Source organism: Meriones unguiculatus, chromosome 1, assembly GCF_030254825.1.
Source record: "Meriones unguiculatus strain TT.TT164.6M chromosome 1, Bangor_MerUng_6.1, whole genome shotgun sequence".
In the NCBI taxonomy this organism is placed as follows: domain Eukaryota; kingdom Metazoa; phylum Chordata; class Mammalia; order Rodentia; family Muridae; genus Meriones; species Meriones unguiculatus.
Window position 1 is genome coordinate 82,707,336 of NC_083349.1, and position 16,358 is coordinate 82,723,693.

The 16,358-nt window shown below is 41.0% G+C and overlaps 1 protein-coding gene across 2 annotated transcripts in view; it reads left to right on the plus strand.

The window, feature by feature from the left end:
* Nipal2 (NIPA like domain containing 2) overlaps window positions 1-16,358 on the plus strand; it is a 97,411-nt gene that overhangs the window by 74,392 nt on the left and 6,661 nt on the right. The window contains exons 6-8 of one of the 2 annotated variants that reach the window (XM_060392924.1): window positions 1,173-1,269; window positions 11,578-11,713; window positions 13,565-13,653. In XM_060392924.1, the coding sequence (XP_060248907.1) occupies window positions 1,173-1,269; window positions 11,578-11,713; window positions 13,565-13,653 (322 nt within the window). The remainder of the gene's footprint in view (window positions 1-1,172; window positions 1,270-11,577; window positions 11,714-13,564; window positions 13,654-16,358) is intronic. The other variant, XM_060392931.1, reaches the window with a different exon arrangement.

The window sequence follows — 16,358 nt, forward strand, 5'->3', positions numbered from 1 at the left end:
GTCTTCTATCTAAAAAGCAAATCTTCATAGTTATGATTTCACTGCAGAGATATCCGTACTGAAAAGTAACCATAACTGGGTTTCAGGTTTCTTAAAAAAAACAAAAAACCTAAAACCCTGAGAGGTTGTTGTTGTTTGCTTGTCTGTTAGTTTGGTTTTTTTTTTTGTTTTTTTTTTTCAAGACAGGGTTTCTCTGTGTAGCCCTGGCTATCCTGGATTCACTTTGTAAACCAGGCTGTCCTCAAACTCACAGAGATCTGCCTGCCTCTGCCTCCCAAGTGCTGGGATTAAAGGCATGCACCACCATGCCTGGCTACTAGGATTTTCTTAAGCACAGCAAAATTTTAGACTTTCAGTTTATTGGTCTACTTGGCAGACAAGCTATTTGAAATAGATTTATGAACTCCATATATACTCACTGAATGACTAGTTGTGTGCTGGACACAGACAGAGTGACAAAAGAACAGATGAAGTCCCTGTTTTCATTGAGTTGGCTTCTTCTATTTCTAGTTAGGAAGACAGAAAAGACATAGAGTAAGAAACATACCAGATGATGATATACAGGCCACAGCAACCTAAAACCAGGGGTGTGGCAGGATGACAGGCTGGTTCTTTTAGATCAAGTCATAAGGGAAACCTCTAAGGAAATGACATTTCAGCTCAGAGCTGAATGACTAGAAGGAGTCATTGTGTGAAGATTGATGAAGAACATTCTGGGCAGAGCACAGAGCTATCTGGAAAGAACAAAGAGCTAGAGGAAGTGATGGAAGCAGGGAAGGGAAGGAGGAGTCTGACCAAGGATAAAGGATGGAGAAGCTGGGAGCCTCTGCAGTGGGGCATGGCTATGGAAGGACCTGGCCAAAGGTAGAAATCAAGAGTTAAGGGATTGCCTGTCTTAGCAGGGCTGTGTGTCTACTCAGCGCACACAGGGACAGGAAACAGCTGGGTAAATGAGACTGGAGAGCAGGGCTTGGTGTCACTGCTGGGCAGGTGGTATCCATGGTCTTTGGGTGACTGAGGATCATGGTCCTGCCCTACATTTATAGTCAACTGGGAACCTCAGCTGCCCCAAGGCTCACGAGGGGCATGGCAAGCCCAAACAGGTATTTGTGGCATCCTGTAGCCAATGGAAAGAAACTTACTCTTTTTTTTTTAATCTTTTTCATTTTTAGATTTTAGAAATCCTAGTTTTCTGCATCCTTCTGTATTTTCATAAAAGAAAAGGAATGAAGCACATAGTGATCCTGCTCACCCTCGTGGCACTCCTTGGTAAGCGCCTGCTGTGTTCTGAGTCTAAGGGACTGTGCTAAGTCAGAAGGGAGGTTGGAAGAGAAATTCGTGGATAGGTGCTTGTACTGTTTCTGTTTTATAACTCTGACCCTTAAAAGGAAGTCTAAATTAAGAAAATAAAAAGAATAACTGAAAATATTAAAAGGAAAAAAGTAATGAGCTCAGTTTGGTAAAAAGATCCATCCTGTTACATTTTTAACTTAAATATGGTTAATATGGAACATAAACATGAATAGCATGATTTTCTTAAACACTATATTTTTTTCATTCTTTGTTTACTTTTGTCCCAGTGGCTCCTGGAAAGGTTTGAAACCTGGTGCTTAGATAAGCACCTGTATTTTAACATATCCCTTCTTCCTTCTTTCTTCCCCCATCTCTCTAGATCTGTCTCATATATTTACAGACCAACATTAGGAGAGCTCACTGCACATTCTGAGTAATTTTCTTTTAATAATGTATTTAAAACTCTTCCTTTAACACTTCTTTGCCATTAGATGGACCAAACTTAATGGCTGTCCTGATGCCATTGGGATAAGCTGCACCTCACCGCACTAACAAGCTTCTGGCTTTTCATCTTCCCACCTCATCTCTTAGTCCTTTGGGCAGGAGGATTTGTATTTATGGCAGCTGCTTTTAGAAACAAATGTACCCTGTACAAACACCATCTGCCAGTGTCTTGCATCAAAAAAACATATGGAAAAATTTTGTATTTGTTTCTTTTCAAGTTACAAGATAGGGAGAATAAAAGCAAACAAGAAAAGAGAAAATGTGTATCATATAGTATATATGTATATATGTATATAGTATATATGTATATAGAAAAATACTGAAAGTAAAATAGAAATAGGAATATAGCAGAATTAAGATCATACATAACAACTGTGAACATAAATGTAAGTGAAACCACTATTTTTGGAGTTTTTTAAATTATTATTATTTATTACAATTTATTCCCAGCTGTTGCCCTCTCCCTCTTCCAATCCCATCCTCCCTCCCTCTTCTCCTCCTATGCCCCTCCCCTAATCCACTGATAGGGGGGTCCTCCTCCCCTTTCCTCTGACCCTAGCCTATCAGGTCTCATCAAGACTGGCTGCATTGTCTTCTCTGTGGCCTGGCAAGGCTGGTCCCCTGTCAGGGGAGGGGGATGGTCAAAGAGCCAGCCACTGAGTTCATGTCAGAGACAGCACCTGCTCCCCTCACTAGGGAAACCCACTTGGAAACTGAGTCTATGGGCTACATCTGAGCAGGGGTTTTAGGTCCTCCTCATGCATTGTCCTTGGTTAGGGTATCAGTCTCTGCAGGCCCCCCCGAGGGCTCAGTTTTTATGGTTCTGTTGCTCTCCTTTTGTAGCTCCTGTCCCCTCCAGCCTTTCTATCTCCCCCTTCTTTCATAAAATTCCATGCATTCTGCTCAGAGTTTGGCTATGAGTTTCAGCCTCTAATTCAATACCTCGATGAAACCACTTTTTAAAAAGAAAGATTTTCAAGTTGGGCTTCAGAGAAACTCTCAGTTTAAACTTCAAAATGGTTCTGAATTGGATTTAGTCAATTTGTGTGGGTGCAGCTGTGTGTGAGTTATTGAAACAGACATGCACACACCTGCTGTCTTCTAGAATGGGTCTGTTCAATGTTCCCTCCTCCTCAGATTCCTACACCTGCCATGATTAGCACACAGTGCTAGTGCTGGGGCCTCCCTCAGGACCAGCCCCATCTCTAGTCAGCCTTGCTAGGTAGGAAATGTCCTGAGTCTGTATACGTCTGTCCTTTACCTAGAGCTGTGTAACATATGCCTGAAGCAGAAGAAGGCAGCTGTCGTGATTTCCGAAGTTAAAAACCAGGCAATAACTATTAAATACTTCTGACAAGCAAGAGTATTCTGCTAAGAAGAGATCTAGTCTTGCTGGTCGTGGTGGTGTACACCTTAAATCCTAACACTCAGGAGGTAGAGGCAGGTGGATCTCTGTGAATTCGAAGCTGGCTTGGTGTACATGGCGAGTTTTAGAACATCCAGGAATACATAGTGAGACCCTATCTCAAATAAAAATTTAAAAATAAGTAAAAAGAGTCTAGTTCAGAGGTGCATCGTGTCTAGTATGGGATGAGAAAATCTCGGAGATGTGCACTAAGAGGTAAGAGACATCTCTCTGTGGAACACAAAGAGGCATACAAATGTATTTACAGTATTTGGACACTTATTGTTGAACTGGACCATCTAATAATGAATCTTTATCTCCCAAAAACAGTGTGTCCCTCCTTTCCTATGGTATGTGTCATTTACAAATTTAGATTTCATAATTGGCCAACCAGAAGGTCCTTAATAAATTCCAGAAAGTTGAATACAACAAATCACATTCACAGTGAAATAAAAACAGAAAATAATTACAAAACTAGATATTTATAAAAGCCTGCCTCTGTAAGCATTAATAGTGTCCAGATGCAGCCTCACAATGCAAAACCATGTTTAGTTGCAGCACATAGATTCAAGATCATTGTGAAAATGCTTAATATTAAAGCCTGCAAATGGTCGATTAATACTGTGATCACAGAAAATTACTGTTCTAGGTGTAAACCAAAATCACACTGAGCTCAAGAAGTAGTAAAAAAAAAAAAAGAGAATAAATACAAGGACGGTGGAAAATAGTAGTTGATTAAAATAATGGCAAAATTTAATGAAATAGAAAACATAAAAACAGCAGACTGAGAAAGAAAACCTAGGAAGCAGATCTTCAAAGACAATGAATAAAATAAATTCTTCATCAGAAAAAAAAAATCACAAACATTCAAAAATACATAGGAGAGATAGATGGGTGGAAATACAGATAGACATACAAATATATATTTAGTAAAATATAAACAAATTGCTTAGTTTTTTCCTATATAAAAATTAATAACTTATTGTTAAAGGAAAATAACGGTGGACGAGAGGAAAGAGTTACTCCAAAGCCAGGCCCTAAAAGGAAGTTGGTCTAGACAGTGCCAAGGCAATGTCTTCAACCTTTAAGGGGACATTGTTCTGATGCTGGGACCATGCAGACACAGGAAGAAATCTTTCACTTTTAAAATGACCAGATATACAACCACTTTGGAAGTCAATCTGGCGCTTTCTCAGACAATTAGGAATAGCGCTTCCTCAAGACCCAACTATACCACTGCTAGGCATATACCCAAAATTTGCTCAAGTACACAATAAGGACATTTGCTCAACCATGTTTATAGCAGCTTTATTTGTAATAGCCAGAACCTGGAAACAACCCAGATGTCCATCAACGGAGGAATGGATACAGAAATTGTGGTATTTTTACACAGTGGAATACTACTCAGCAATCAAAAAGGAGGAAATCATGAAATTTGCAGGCAAATGGTGGGATCTAGAAAAGATCATTCTGAGTGAAGTATCCCAGAAGGAGAAAGACAAACATGGAATATACTCGCTTATATAGACCTAAAAGATAGGATAAACATAATGAAATCTATACACCTAAAGAAGATAATCAAGAAAGCGGACATGGGGTATGATGATCTATCCTCATTTAGAAAGACAAATGGGATATGCATTGAACGTATGACAGGAGTCTACAGCAGAAGGCATCTGAAAGACTCTACCTAGCAGTGCTCCAAAGTAGATACTAAGACTCATAACCAAGCCTTCGGCAGAGTGCAGGGAATCATATGAAAGAAGGGGAGTTTGATGTGGAAAGGATAGGAGCTCCACAAGGACAAAACATATCTGGGCACAGGGTCTTTTCTGAGATGGACACTCAACCAAAGACCATGAAAGGATAAAACCTAGAACCTCTGCTCGGATGTGACCCGTGATAGCTCAGTAATCAATTGGTTTCCCATAGTAAGGGGAACAAGGACTATTTCTAACAGGAACTCAATGACTGGCTCTTTGACCTCCCCACCCCCAAGGGAGGAGCAGTACTGTTAGGCCACAGAGGAGGACTTTGCAGCCAGTCCTGAAAATACCCGACAAAAGGGAGTCATATGAAAGGGGAGGAGGTCCTCCCCTATCAGTGGACTTGGAAAGGGGCGGGGAGGAGATGAGGGAGGGAGGGTGGGATTGGGGAGGGGATGAGAGATACAGCTGGGATACAGAATTAACAAAATGTAACTAATGAGAAAAATAAAATTAAAGTAAAATAAAATAAAATGACCAGATAATACAGACCTCCAAATCTGAATATATATATATATATATATATATCACAAATAGTGAATACTATAAACTAATTTCTCTGCCTAATATTGATACAAAAACCCTAAATGAAATATTAACAGTAGGACCCAGAGAAAGCTGAGCCTCAGGACCATGAAGCCTGATGAAACTGGGTGATTTCCTCTGTGGCATTTTCACTTGCATTCTACTTATACGTTTAATACATTGCTGTGATCTTAGCTTCCTTGCCAGAGTAATCCCGTGAAGATACAAAATGTGTATTTTATTTGTACTATCTTTACCTAGAAGAAAGCCCAGTGAGTGTTCAGTAAACATCTAAGTTAACTAAGAAAAGATGATTCTGAGAGAAACTCATTATTGGAGCCAGGGAAATGGTTCAAAAGGTAAAGGTATTTGCTGCTGAATCTGAGGACCTGAGTTCAGTCCCTGGGACTTATGAGAAGAAAATATTGTATAGTTGTCTCAATATATGTCAAAAGGCACATTAAGTTTAATATCCATTTCTGCTAAAGAACTGGGTGGCAAAATACTAAAAGTTTTCTTATTAAAGTAGGGAATGAGGGGGAAGGGGCTCTCCCTTTCCCCCAAAAAAGGAAGACGGGAGAGGAATGAGGGGTAATGGGGGACTGGGAGGAGGAGCGGGAGGAGGCACCCACAGGATGTAAAGTAAATAAACTAATATAAAATTTAAAAATAAATAAAGTAGAGATAGCCTGTGCACATCTCAATGTCTGGACATTTTACAGTGATCACTAGTGACTTTTACAAAAAAATAAAATAAAATTAGTTATAGAAATCATGCTGGATTTGAAAACTTTATACTGTTATATAAAATGAAGAAAGTAGCATATAATGTACTTCTGTGTACATGATCTGAAGTGCACATGAAGGGCTGGAGAGACGACACCGTGTTTAAGAGCACTAGCTGCTCTTCCAAAGGACCTGGGTTGAGTCCCATGGTGGTCCACAACATCTGTAACTCCATTTTCAGGAGATTCTTCTGGTCTTACCAAGCATCAGGCATGCATGTTATACACAGTCATACATGCAGGAAAAATATCCATACACAGAAAACTAAAATTAAAAAAAATAAAAAGGCACACATGAGGCAAAGTTTGAGGTGAATAAGATGGGTTGGAAGTGTCCGGGTAGTTTTGTCTTCATTGTTGCTCTAATAATATTGATTTTGTAATATATCAAAATATCTATAATCTCAGTATTTCAGATATGGAAGCAGGAAAATCAGGAGTTCAAGGCCAGACTCAGCTTGAACTTGAGGCCAGCCTGTATTACATTGAGATCCTATCTCAAAAAAAAAAAAAGAAAAGAAAATTTTGAGAAAAAGAAGGAGGAAAGAAGAAGAAAAGGAGAGAGGGAGGGGAGGGAAGAAAAGGGAAGGGGAAACAAGAGAGTCTCCAATGAGTAGCTGGCTTTGCCTGTACTTGATGATGTCATTTCTTTACACACACACACAGAGTCAAATTTTTGACATGTTTTTTAATTGGAAATGGACTTTTTCATATAACATATCCTAATTATGGTTTCTCTCCCTCAACCTCTCCCAGTTTCTTCCACCTCTCTTCCCATCTGGATCCACTCTCTTTCTATCTCTCATTAGAAAACAAACTGGCTTCTAAAGGATAATAAAATAAAATAAGATACAATAAAATAACACAAAAGCTAACACATCAGAAACAAACACATTAGGCAAAACAACCAGAAGAAAAAGAGCCTGAGCAAAGGCATGAGAAAGACTCACTCGTGGGCATACTCAGGAATCCCATAAAAACACTAAACCAGAAGCCATTATGCAAAGCAAAGGACCTGGTTCATATGTGTTTTCATCATGTTGGTTTAGAGAACCTTGGTGCCCTCCATCCCCTCTGGCTCTCACACGCTTTCTGCCTCTTCTTCCACAGGGCACCCTGATCCCTGAGAAGAGGGGTTTGATGGAGACATCCTGTTTAGGGCTGAGTTTTCCAAGGTCTATCACTCTCTGTGTAACATCTGGCTGTGGGTCTTTGTATTTGTTTCCAGCTGTTACTGGAGGAAACTTCTCTAATGATGGCTGAGCAAGGCCCTGACCTATGAGCAGAGTAGAATGTCATCAGGAGTCATTTAATTCATTGCTACTTTTATTTTAGACCAGTAGTATTTGGCTCTAGGTCCCTGGGCTAGCTATTCTTAGATTCATAGTCACCCAAGCAGTGTTGGGTATGAATTCCATCTCATGGAGTGGGCCTTAAGTCAGATCAAATATTGGTTGGCTACTCCCACAAGCTTTGTATCATCATTGCCCTATCATGTCTTGCTGGCAGGACGCCATTGTAGATGGCTGCCTTGGTATTTGTGTTTCTTTTGGTAGTCTGAATAGTAGCGTCCTACATCAAAGACTCTAGGATATAGGGGTAAAGGCTCTATACAGGCACCAGCTCAGCTTCTCCATGTTCAGTGTGCTATGTGGGTATTGTCTTCAGCAATGAGCCCTTAACATCACTTGTGGAGAGCAACATATAGTCTTAGTGATAGCCTGGTTTACATGAGGATTCCCATGGCTAACAACTCAATTAACTGTAACCCAATCCCAGGACTAGAAGCTTTGTTTGATGACAAAGAATGGCCACTGGGACTGTGTCTTCCCATTATTTGCTGATGTCATTTAGATTGTCTCTATAGATGGATATATTTAAGAAGCTTCTACTGTACTAGGTTTCCATAATACCCCTCAAATATTCCTATTTTTAGAGACTTTAATTAAAGTGATAGTGTAGACCTATATTAATTTATGGGGTAAAGGGGTAGTATAATTTTTAAGCACTGTTGGGAGCACATCAGGAGAGTCAGCATACCAATCACCTCAAACCAATCACCTCAAACATTTACCATTTGTGTGTGCTGAGAGCATTGAAATTTTATTTTCTTAGCAATTTTTGAACGTCTGTGAAATCTCAGGATAAATATGGTGGGTTTTTATTACTTGGGTGTGGTTTTGAGTTTTGTTGTACTATCTTATTAATGACAATCTGTGACCTCCTTCTTTAAAAAACAAAACAAAACCTGAAGCCTCTATACACAGTCCACTCAAGGATCAGAGTGCTGGGGAACCCAGAATCCTAGAACTAACTTTAAACTGAGAGCCAGACATCAAGAACAGCAATGACCAAGCTTCTGGGGAAATGTGGGACAACAATTGCAGGAATGTGTGCTTATGACCGGCGGCTAAGAAAATAGAAAACAATGAAAGTGAGCACCCTGACAACTGCCGCAGTGTGACGGCATGGCACCACTCTCCAGAAGGCTGTGTGCAAGGCTGGTTCAAAGCCTCACACAGTGGCTGTCGACACAGTGGTTGCCCTTCAGTGATTCCCACAGAAACAGGCAGGATGATGGGCAGAGTATGTTCAAGAAAATTCACTGCAGCCTCATTTTAATGTAAGAGAAGAAATGATTCAGTCTAAGTATCCAAAAATAGGAAATGGTCAAAATAAATTATATACCTTACACAAAGGCATTCTTGACAGACAATGCAAGGCTTGATGCTTCATGTCACAGAAAATACTTAATGGTGATGAAAAATACACTCCTAAGTGTGTAAACTGTATGAGTCACATGTTGTAACACATTCTTCCTTGAAATGGGTAAAATAATGATGTGCCCAAATGTTAAGAAATGACTTGAGGGTTAGTGTTACGATGATAGTTAATTTCTGCATTTTCTAATTTTTAAATGAACATGTAGCTTTTATAGATATTTTAATTTAGATTTTATTATACTCCAGTGTCATAGGTGACAGCTGATAGTATCTTAGTGTTCTCCAGCCTTCTCTTTTTGCTTGGGTAGGTCTCTGATGTACATTATACTGACACTGTGTGACAGTTTTGAATTTCAACAATTCTTATCAACCACTCTCCCTCAGCCTAAAAAAATGTAGCAAAAAAAAGTACTTTGTAGTACTTGATACCAGCCAGGAAGTAACTTGCATAGTTACAAAAATAGCAGTTGTTCATGCTTCCAGCTATGATCAATTATAGAAGTTGGTAGTTTGTTTAGCAGCTTTCTAAAGATTTCTAGTTTGTTTGTTTGTTTTACTCGAGTTTAATTTGAAATTATTTGATGGTTAAATTAGCTGACCTCTAAGGCCATCTGTAACCCTGAGGTTCTGAGTCTAATGGAACAATGTATTCAATTCCTTCTCCATTAATTAGCTCTTTGAGGGAGCAGCCTCACCAGGCCACAGAGGAAGACAATGCAGCCACTCCTGATGAGATCTGATAGACTAGGATCAGAAGGAAGGAGAGGGGCATCTCCCCTATCAGTGGACTTGGGGAGGGGCAGGCGTGGAGAAGGGGGAGGGAAGGTGGGATTGGCAGGGGAGGAGAGAGGGGCTTATGGGGGGATACAAAGTGAATAATTAATTAATAAAATTAATAAAAACTATTGAAAAAAATTAGCTCACTGAAAGAACAAGCTATACAGACCATGGGCCCATAACCCCATTGTGCTCCAGTTTCAATCAGTGAGTTTTAGGAGGATGTTGGGGTCTCTGAAAAGCTCAACACATTTAACCACTGAGTAACCTACAAATCTCTATAGAGCTTAGAATTGGTAGATGAGCTAAGATGAGAAAGTTGTCTTAATCAGTCTGATATGATATCTGACGTCTGTAAACAGACCAGGCAAAGACACTGCAAGATGGTGTGGTCGAGGCTGGGAGACCTCTCTGCTGAGATTGGAGATTCATTTAGAATTTATCTCCTATCTCCTCTGATAACTGTAACTTTTAGTTGAAAGAAAATGCCTAGTTTGGAAGTGTGCCCTAATACTTTTCAATTTATAGTGTATCTTCAGAATTTGAAAAATTAAGTTATGGAGGCTGTCTACCTATTTTAAACACATTCTTTATGTCTCTTATATGACCTTTTTAAAAACTAAAAAGGAAAACATTCTGATGTCTTATGGCCATGTAGAGCAGTAGTAATACAGGAGTACTTTTCTTTCACATCACCTTTCCCTTGCAGTTAAATTATCTGTGAATGTTTTATGTGTGGTGTGTCTGTGTGTGTCATGCGTTTGCCTTGCTTCGGTGTTCATGTCCAGTGGCCTGAGGCGGACTTTGAACAGTCTTTCTCAGTTGTTTCTCTGCCTCTCTGAGACCATCTCACTGAGCCTGAAGCTTGCTGTTTCAGCGAGGCTGGCTGGCCAGGAACCCCCAGGACCCCCTGTCTTCCCTACCCCATCTCACATGCACGCAGTTCTGGGGATCTAAACTCAGCTCCTGTGTTCACACAGCAGCCACTTCACCTGCTGAGCCATCTGAGCTCCCATGTGAGGATGTTCTAGGGGTTTCACCCTAAATGATGGAATTGTTTGCAACCTAATTTCAAGGGATCTAAGACAGATAGAAAGCACTGGAATCCTACAGGAGTGTGAGAAGAAAATACACTTCTCTGACAGTGCACTTACTAATCTCTTTTTCTTACTTGTTCTCTGGAACCTATGAAAAGTGTGTTCACCAGAGTCCCTCCTCAGCACATGAAATCAGTAGATACTGCTCATGTAGACATCATAGTTATGGTTCAGTCTGAGAAACCAGTTCTGGTTCTGGTCCTCTTTATTGTGTCTGTCAGAATGGACAAGGAAGGATTTAGCATCACTAACAAAATCTTAGCACAACCCTCAGTAAGCTCCAGCTATTCAATGAGCAGCTCTTTATTTCCTGGCTTCTCGCCTGTTTTAGCTCTGAACTTTCACGTGTTTGTCATTTTCCCTGTAAGGCTGCATTAGCACTCAGACCCATTGATTCCCTTCATGGCTCTTGCCTTTCACATCCATTAGTGATGACAGTCTTCCCACAGTCAGGGCTGGAAAGTGAGCACCTTACTTCAGTAGAGGGCACCCCGTCTCATGGTGAATGAAGCCAGCGATGTGTGAGCAGCAGAGCAGAGCTATGTGAGTGAGTGAGTGAGTGTGTGTGTGTGTGTGTGTGTGTGTGTGCCCTCACAAACATTGTTCTGAAAGTAATCGGCACATTTGTCACTCCAGCAAGTAAACTTAAGATATGTATCTGTACATCTGTCTCAAATATTTCATTTGTGTTTTTTCTTCCAGCCTCGTTGACTGTGATTTCAGTAAGAGCTGTCTCAGGCATGATCACCCTTTCTGTGACGGGTAAAATGCAGCTGACTGACACCATCTTCTATATCATGCTTGTCATTATGATAGCCTCTTGTATTTTCCAAGTCAAGTAAGTCAGTGTCTACAAACTCGATGACCTTTCAGGATTCCTGTGCTTCTCTGTGCACTGGCTTAGATGATAATTAAGGTGAAGTGCAATGGGTCTCTCAGGCTAAAGGACCTCCAGCTTCTGCACAGCCAGCATGCTTTGCTTTCTTCTTCCCGTCAGTAATTAGTTTGTACTAAGCACTGCCTTTGTGTCTTGTAATTCTAAAGTTCGGCCTTGGTCCAGCTAAGTGTGCTTGATGCTTCCCTGATGTTCTTCTGCTTGTAATTAATACCCCGTACACAGGTTGTCATTAGCAATAAATCAAAGGGGCAGGTCCACGTCCAGGGTTTCATTCTAAATATAGAAATGCGTGAACCCTTCACCTCCGTCTCTTAGCTCATGCTCATTAATTGCCTAGGGATGGACAAAACCAGACATTTGGCCCAGAGGAAAACCCTTTCCCCATAACTTTGTGTCTTTGGCCAGATTTTTCTTCATACCCATAGGATTTCAGGATGATTGTTTCATGTTTCTCTTGAGTACTAATACTGGTGACTGGGACAGTTTTAATCCCTGTCCCACCTCCATCTACTTTAATCACTCTCCCACTTTCATGTTGCAAGTGAACTGCTCTATGCCTGATAGGTTCTTTTGAGTTAGACAGAGTTCACCCTAAAATGCTATGCAAAGTAACACCCCTGTTCCAAGAAGAAAGCCAGAGCTCAAGCTGCTAATGTGGGGGGCTTGTCCTATAGACGGCAGCAAAGTCTAAGTTGTATATTTTCTAAGTAGGTCCTAGGGCTATGGCAGGAGGGTGACAGGAGAAATCCAGGCCTTCATCTGTCACCTTCTAAGCCTGAGTGTGTTTATCATACTTGAATGTTGTTATTTCGACACTTCTGTCTTCTAAATTAATTGGCACTGTGACAGTGCCTTTTGGGATATTAGTTCATTATCCTTACACCATGTTTCATGAATTTAAAGGCAGACACAATTGAAGGAAGACTGCATCCTGTCAGCCTTATTTAACTCCCTCCCACCATCACAAAGTAAAAGCATACTCTTCAACCTTAGTTCCCAGTAAAATTACCTGAGAAGATTTATTTAGACAAATGTGTTCACACACATGCACACACACATACACACTAGCACACACACACACACACATGTTAGCTTTATCCACAAACCTTTTTTTGTTGTTGTTGCTTTTTTTTTTTTTTTTTTTTTTTAGTTATTTTAGACATCTGTTGCTCCTTGCTGGACAAGTCCCTGTCACTTGCCCTACCTACAGCAGCGCTTTTGAAACCTCCAGGGATGCACATGCACGGCGGCACTTCGTTGCCACCGCCAGAGCAGCAAAGCCAGCGTGAGAACTGGAGCTCCTGGTGGCGGCCGCAGCAGGAAGCTCAGCTCGCACACATGCTCTGCAGCTGGAGCACCCAGCATCGCTCTTGAAACGCTAAACATTCCTTTGCCTTTCCATCTCCTTTCTTGGCACGTGGCATGTCAGTGGATAGCTATATGTTCCCAGATATGATATTTAACAGATTCTAGGGTCTATCCTAACGAATCAACCCGGTGGGATACTGGTCCAGCAGCTTGAATCATTTCCAACTCAAACTTCTGTGGCCTCAGAATATGATTAATTGCTTTTCATTGTTATTGTTGTTGGTTTAAACAGACCATAAAGCCTGACATCTGATCTCGTACATCAGATGCGTCTGAGCTGTGACTGCTGATTGGAAGTGCCCTCTCACTGCACTTCCTTTCCCTTTGTAGTCATAGCTGCAGAGCACACAGCTCTTGAAGTTATTGTCAGCGCATTGCTGAACACTGCCAAACCAGAGCTTCAATAAATGCCATCTTCTCTAGGTTCCTGAACCAAGCCACAAAGCTCTACACGATGACCACAGTGGTGCCAGTCAACCACGTCTTCATTACGACTAGTGCCATCCTCGCAGGTGAGCGCTGGCCTTCTGCGGCCGGTGAATCCACCCCACCACAGGTACAGGATTCTCCCAGGAATCAGAAAGAATGGCAAGGAAGCTCTGGGGAGCCCATGTCCCCAGCCTCCAACCAGCCTCTAACTTCCTCCATGGTGCTCCCCTTTGTGTGAATGTTCTCCAGTGCTCTCTGCCTCCTGAGGCAGCTCAGGTCTTTTTGGGGATGGCTCTTATTAGCTGGAGAGTTCTAATGACCATAAAGGGCTTCCTGGCATTGGAGCTCAAATTAGTTTTCTTATGAGTTCACGATACTTGCCTTTGTTCTATTTTCTTGAGTCTTCTGCTTGTAGCTCCTGCTAATCAAAGTGGCTGAAAAATCCTCTTGAGTCTTGCCTCTAAGCAAACACCCCCAATTTTTTGAAACTCATCCTTCTGTACTCCTCATCACTTTAATGAGAAAATGGGGTCCCTTATCTAAATTTACCATTGCAGGGAAGGCCTGACAGACTTCTACATTTGCTATTTCCTCTCTTGTATTTTAATGAATACTTTTTACATTGCAGAGATAAGACTCTTAAAAAGTACAAATTTAAAAATTGGTCCAGATCAAAATAAAATAGATTCAAGGAAATCATTTATAAACTTGATAATGATAGGTCCTGGCTCAGTGGCTTTTTGATGTATTTGTCATTTTCTCATCAGGCTACTGTTATATAGTCCAACACTGTCCTAGAACTTGCTAAGTAGCTTAGGCTGGCCCCTAACTCATGATCTTCCTGCCTCTGCATCCTGAGTGCTGGGATCACAGATGTGAAGCACCAGGTCCAGCCCAGCAGACAAGTGCTTGAATTAATTCATACAACCTCTGTTTCAAAAAAAAAAAAACAAACAAAATCAAAAAAACAAATTGAACATCAAAGAAATGCTTAAAGAAAAGATTATATCCCAAGGTATCTGTCTTTCTTAGTGTCTGGTGCTTTCTGGTGACGGTGAGAAAAGACTGTATGTTGGTACCTCCTAGAATCATCAGGAAATTAAAACAAAGCAAAAAGAGTTACAGAAAAAAAAAAGAGTTACAGGCATGACTTACAGCATAATAATCAATATACAGTAAAATGTAAAATAATGTAGCTCCCTGAGCAGAAGGCTTTTCAGCTAATAGGGTTAGATATAATGCTCAGTAGACTGAGAAACTGATGATTTATTGCTGGGACTTTCTGGGAATGATAGCAGTTCATTTTCTGGTTGCCTATGGAATGGCAGTAAAGCTTTTCAATGGCCCTGTCCTCCCCACAACAAAAGATACAGCTTAAAGTTGAAATGAGACACCATTTCCTTGCTAATGAGTTAATTAGTGGTTTTATTACAGTAGCATGGACAAGGCTGCACAATCATAGGCACCCTTATGGGCTTGGGGAAGTAGTACTGCTCTCCTAGAACTGAATGTCATGGTATTTATCAAGGACCTTTAAAAAAAATTCTACTCTGATTCTACAAGTCAGCAGCAAAACCACAAGTGACCTGATTTTCAGGCAGGCAAAGAACCTAAGTGTCTCTGCAAAGAAAATATAAAATTTCCAAAAAGCAAATGAAAATGTTCAACGTCAGTAATTACAAGAAAATAAAATGAGATTCCAGTTCATGCCCATTAGAATGATGACTATTTGGGGGGTTGTTTTGTTTTGTTTTGGGGACAGTGTCTCTCTACATAATGTTGGCTGTCCTAGAAATCACTGTGAAGACCAGGCTGGCCTCAAACTCACAGAATCTGCCTGCCTCTGCCTCCTGAGTAGTGGGGTTAAAAGAATGTGGCACCACCAAACCAAAGAGTTGTTTGCTCGTGTGTCTTATGTATGTGGGTGTTTTGTCTGAATGTATATCTGCATACCAGAAGAAGGCATTAGATCCCATGAGACTACAGTTATGGATGGTTATGAGACACCATGCGGGTGCTAGGGATTGAACTCAGGACCCCTAGAAGAGCAGCTAATGCTCTTAACTGCTGAGCAGTTTCTCCAACCCTAGGCCAAACAGACAAACAAAAACCAAGAAGCAAGGATATAAAACACTAGAATGCTAACACCTGTACCATTGCTAAATGACATAAATAAAAATATAGTATAGCCATTATAGAAAAATAGTATGAAGTTAATAAAAACATTTTTAAAGAGAAGCTCATTGGAACAAATGATATATGCATTTCCCTGTAGCCTACAGGAGAAAACCAGAAGGAAATGGAAGGGAGCTTCATGGAGAAAAATGGAGGTAGGGCAACACCAAGTTGCCAGAGATTTTTCTAGTGCCCATATGGGCATCTAGCCAGAATTACAGAACACAGGACATGGCCAAAGGGCTAGCACGGCTGCAGCAGGTACTCATGCCAGTGGCCTCAGGTTCCACCCAGACTCTCAGGGTGGGTTTACTGACTCCTGATGAAACCATAGGCAGAAAGTGGACACTGGAGTTTTGTTCTCTTGCATGTTCCACAGAGAAAACCTGGACTGGATAAGAAATTTCTGTTTCCAATGCTGGGAAGACAGCCCAGGCAGTACAGTGCTTTCCATGCAAGCTGTACTATGATCCCAGAGGCTCCCTAGCTAGCCAGCCTGGCCAAATTGATAAGCCGCAGGCCAATGAGAGACCCTACCTCTAAAAGCAAGGTGGTGAACAGCTCATGAGAAAAGCCCCTGAGGTTATGCCCTGGCCTCTACACAGCACAAGTG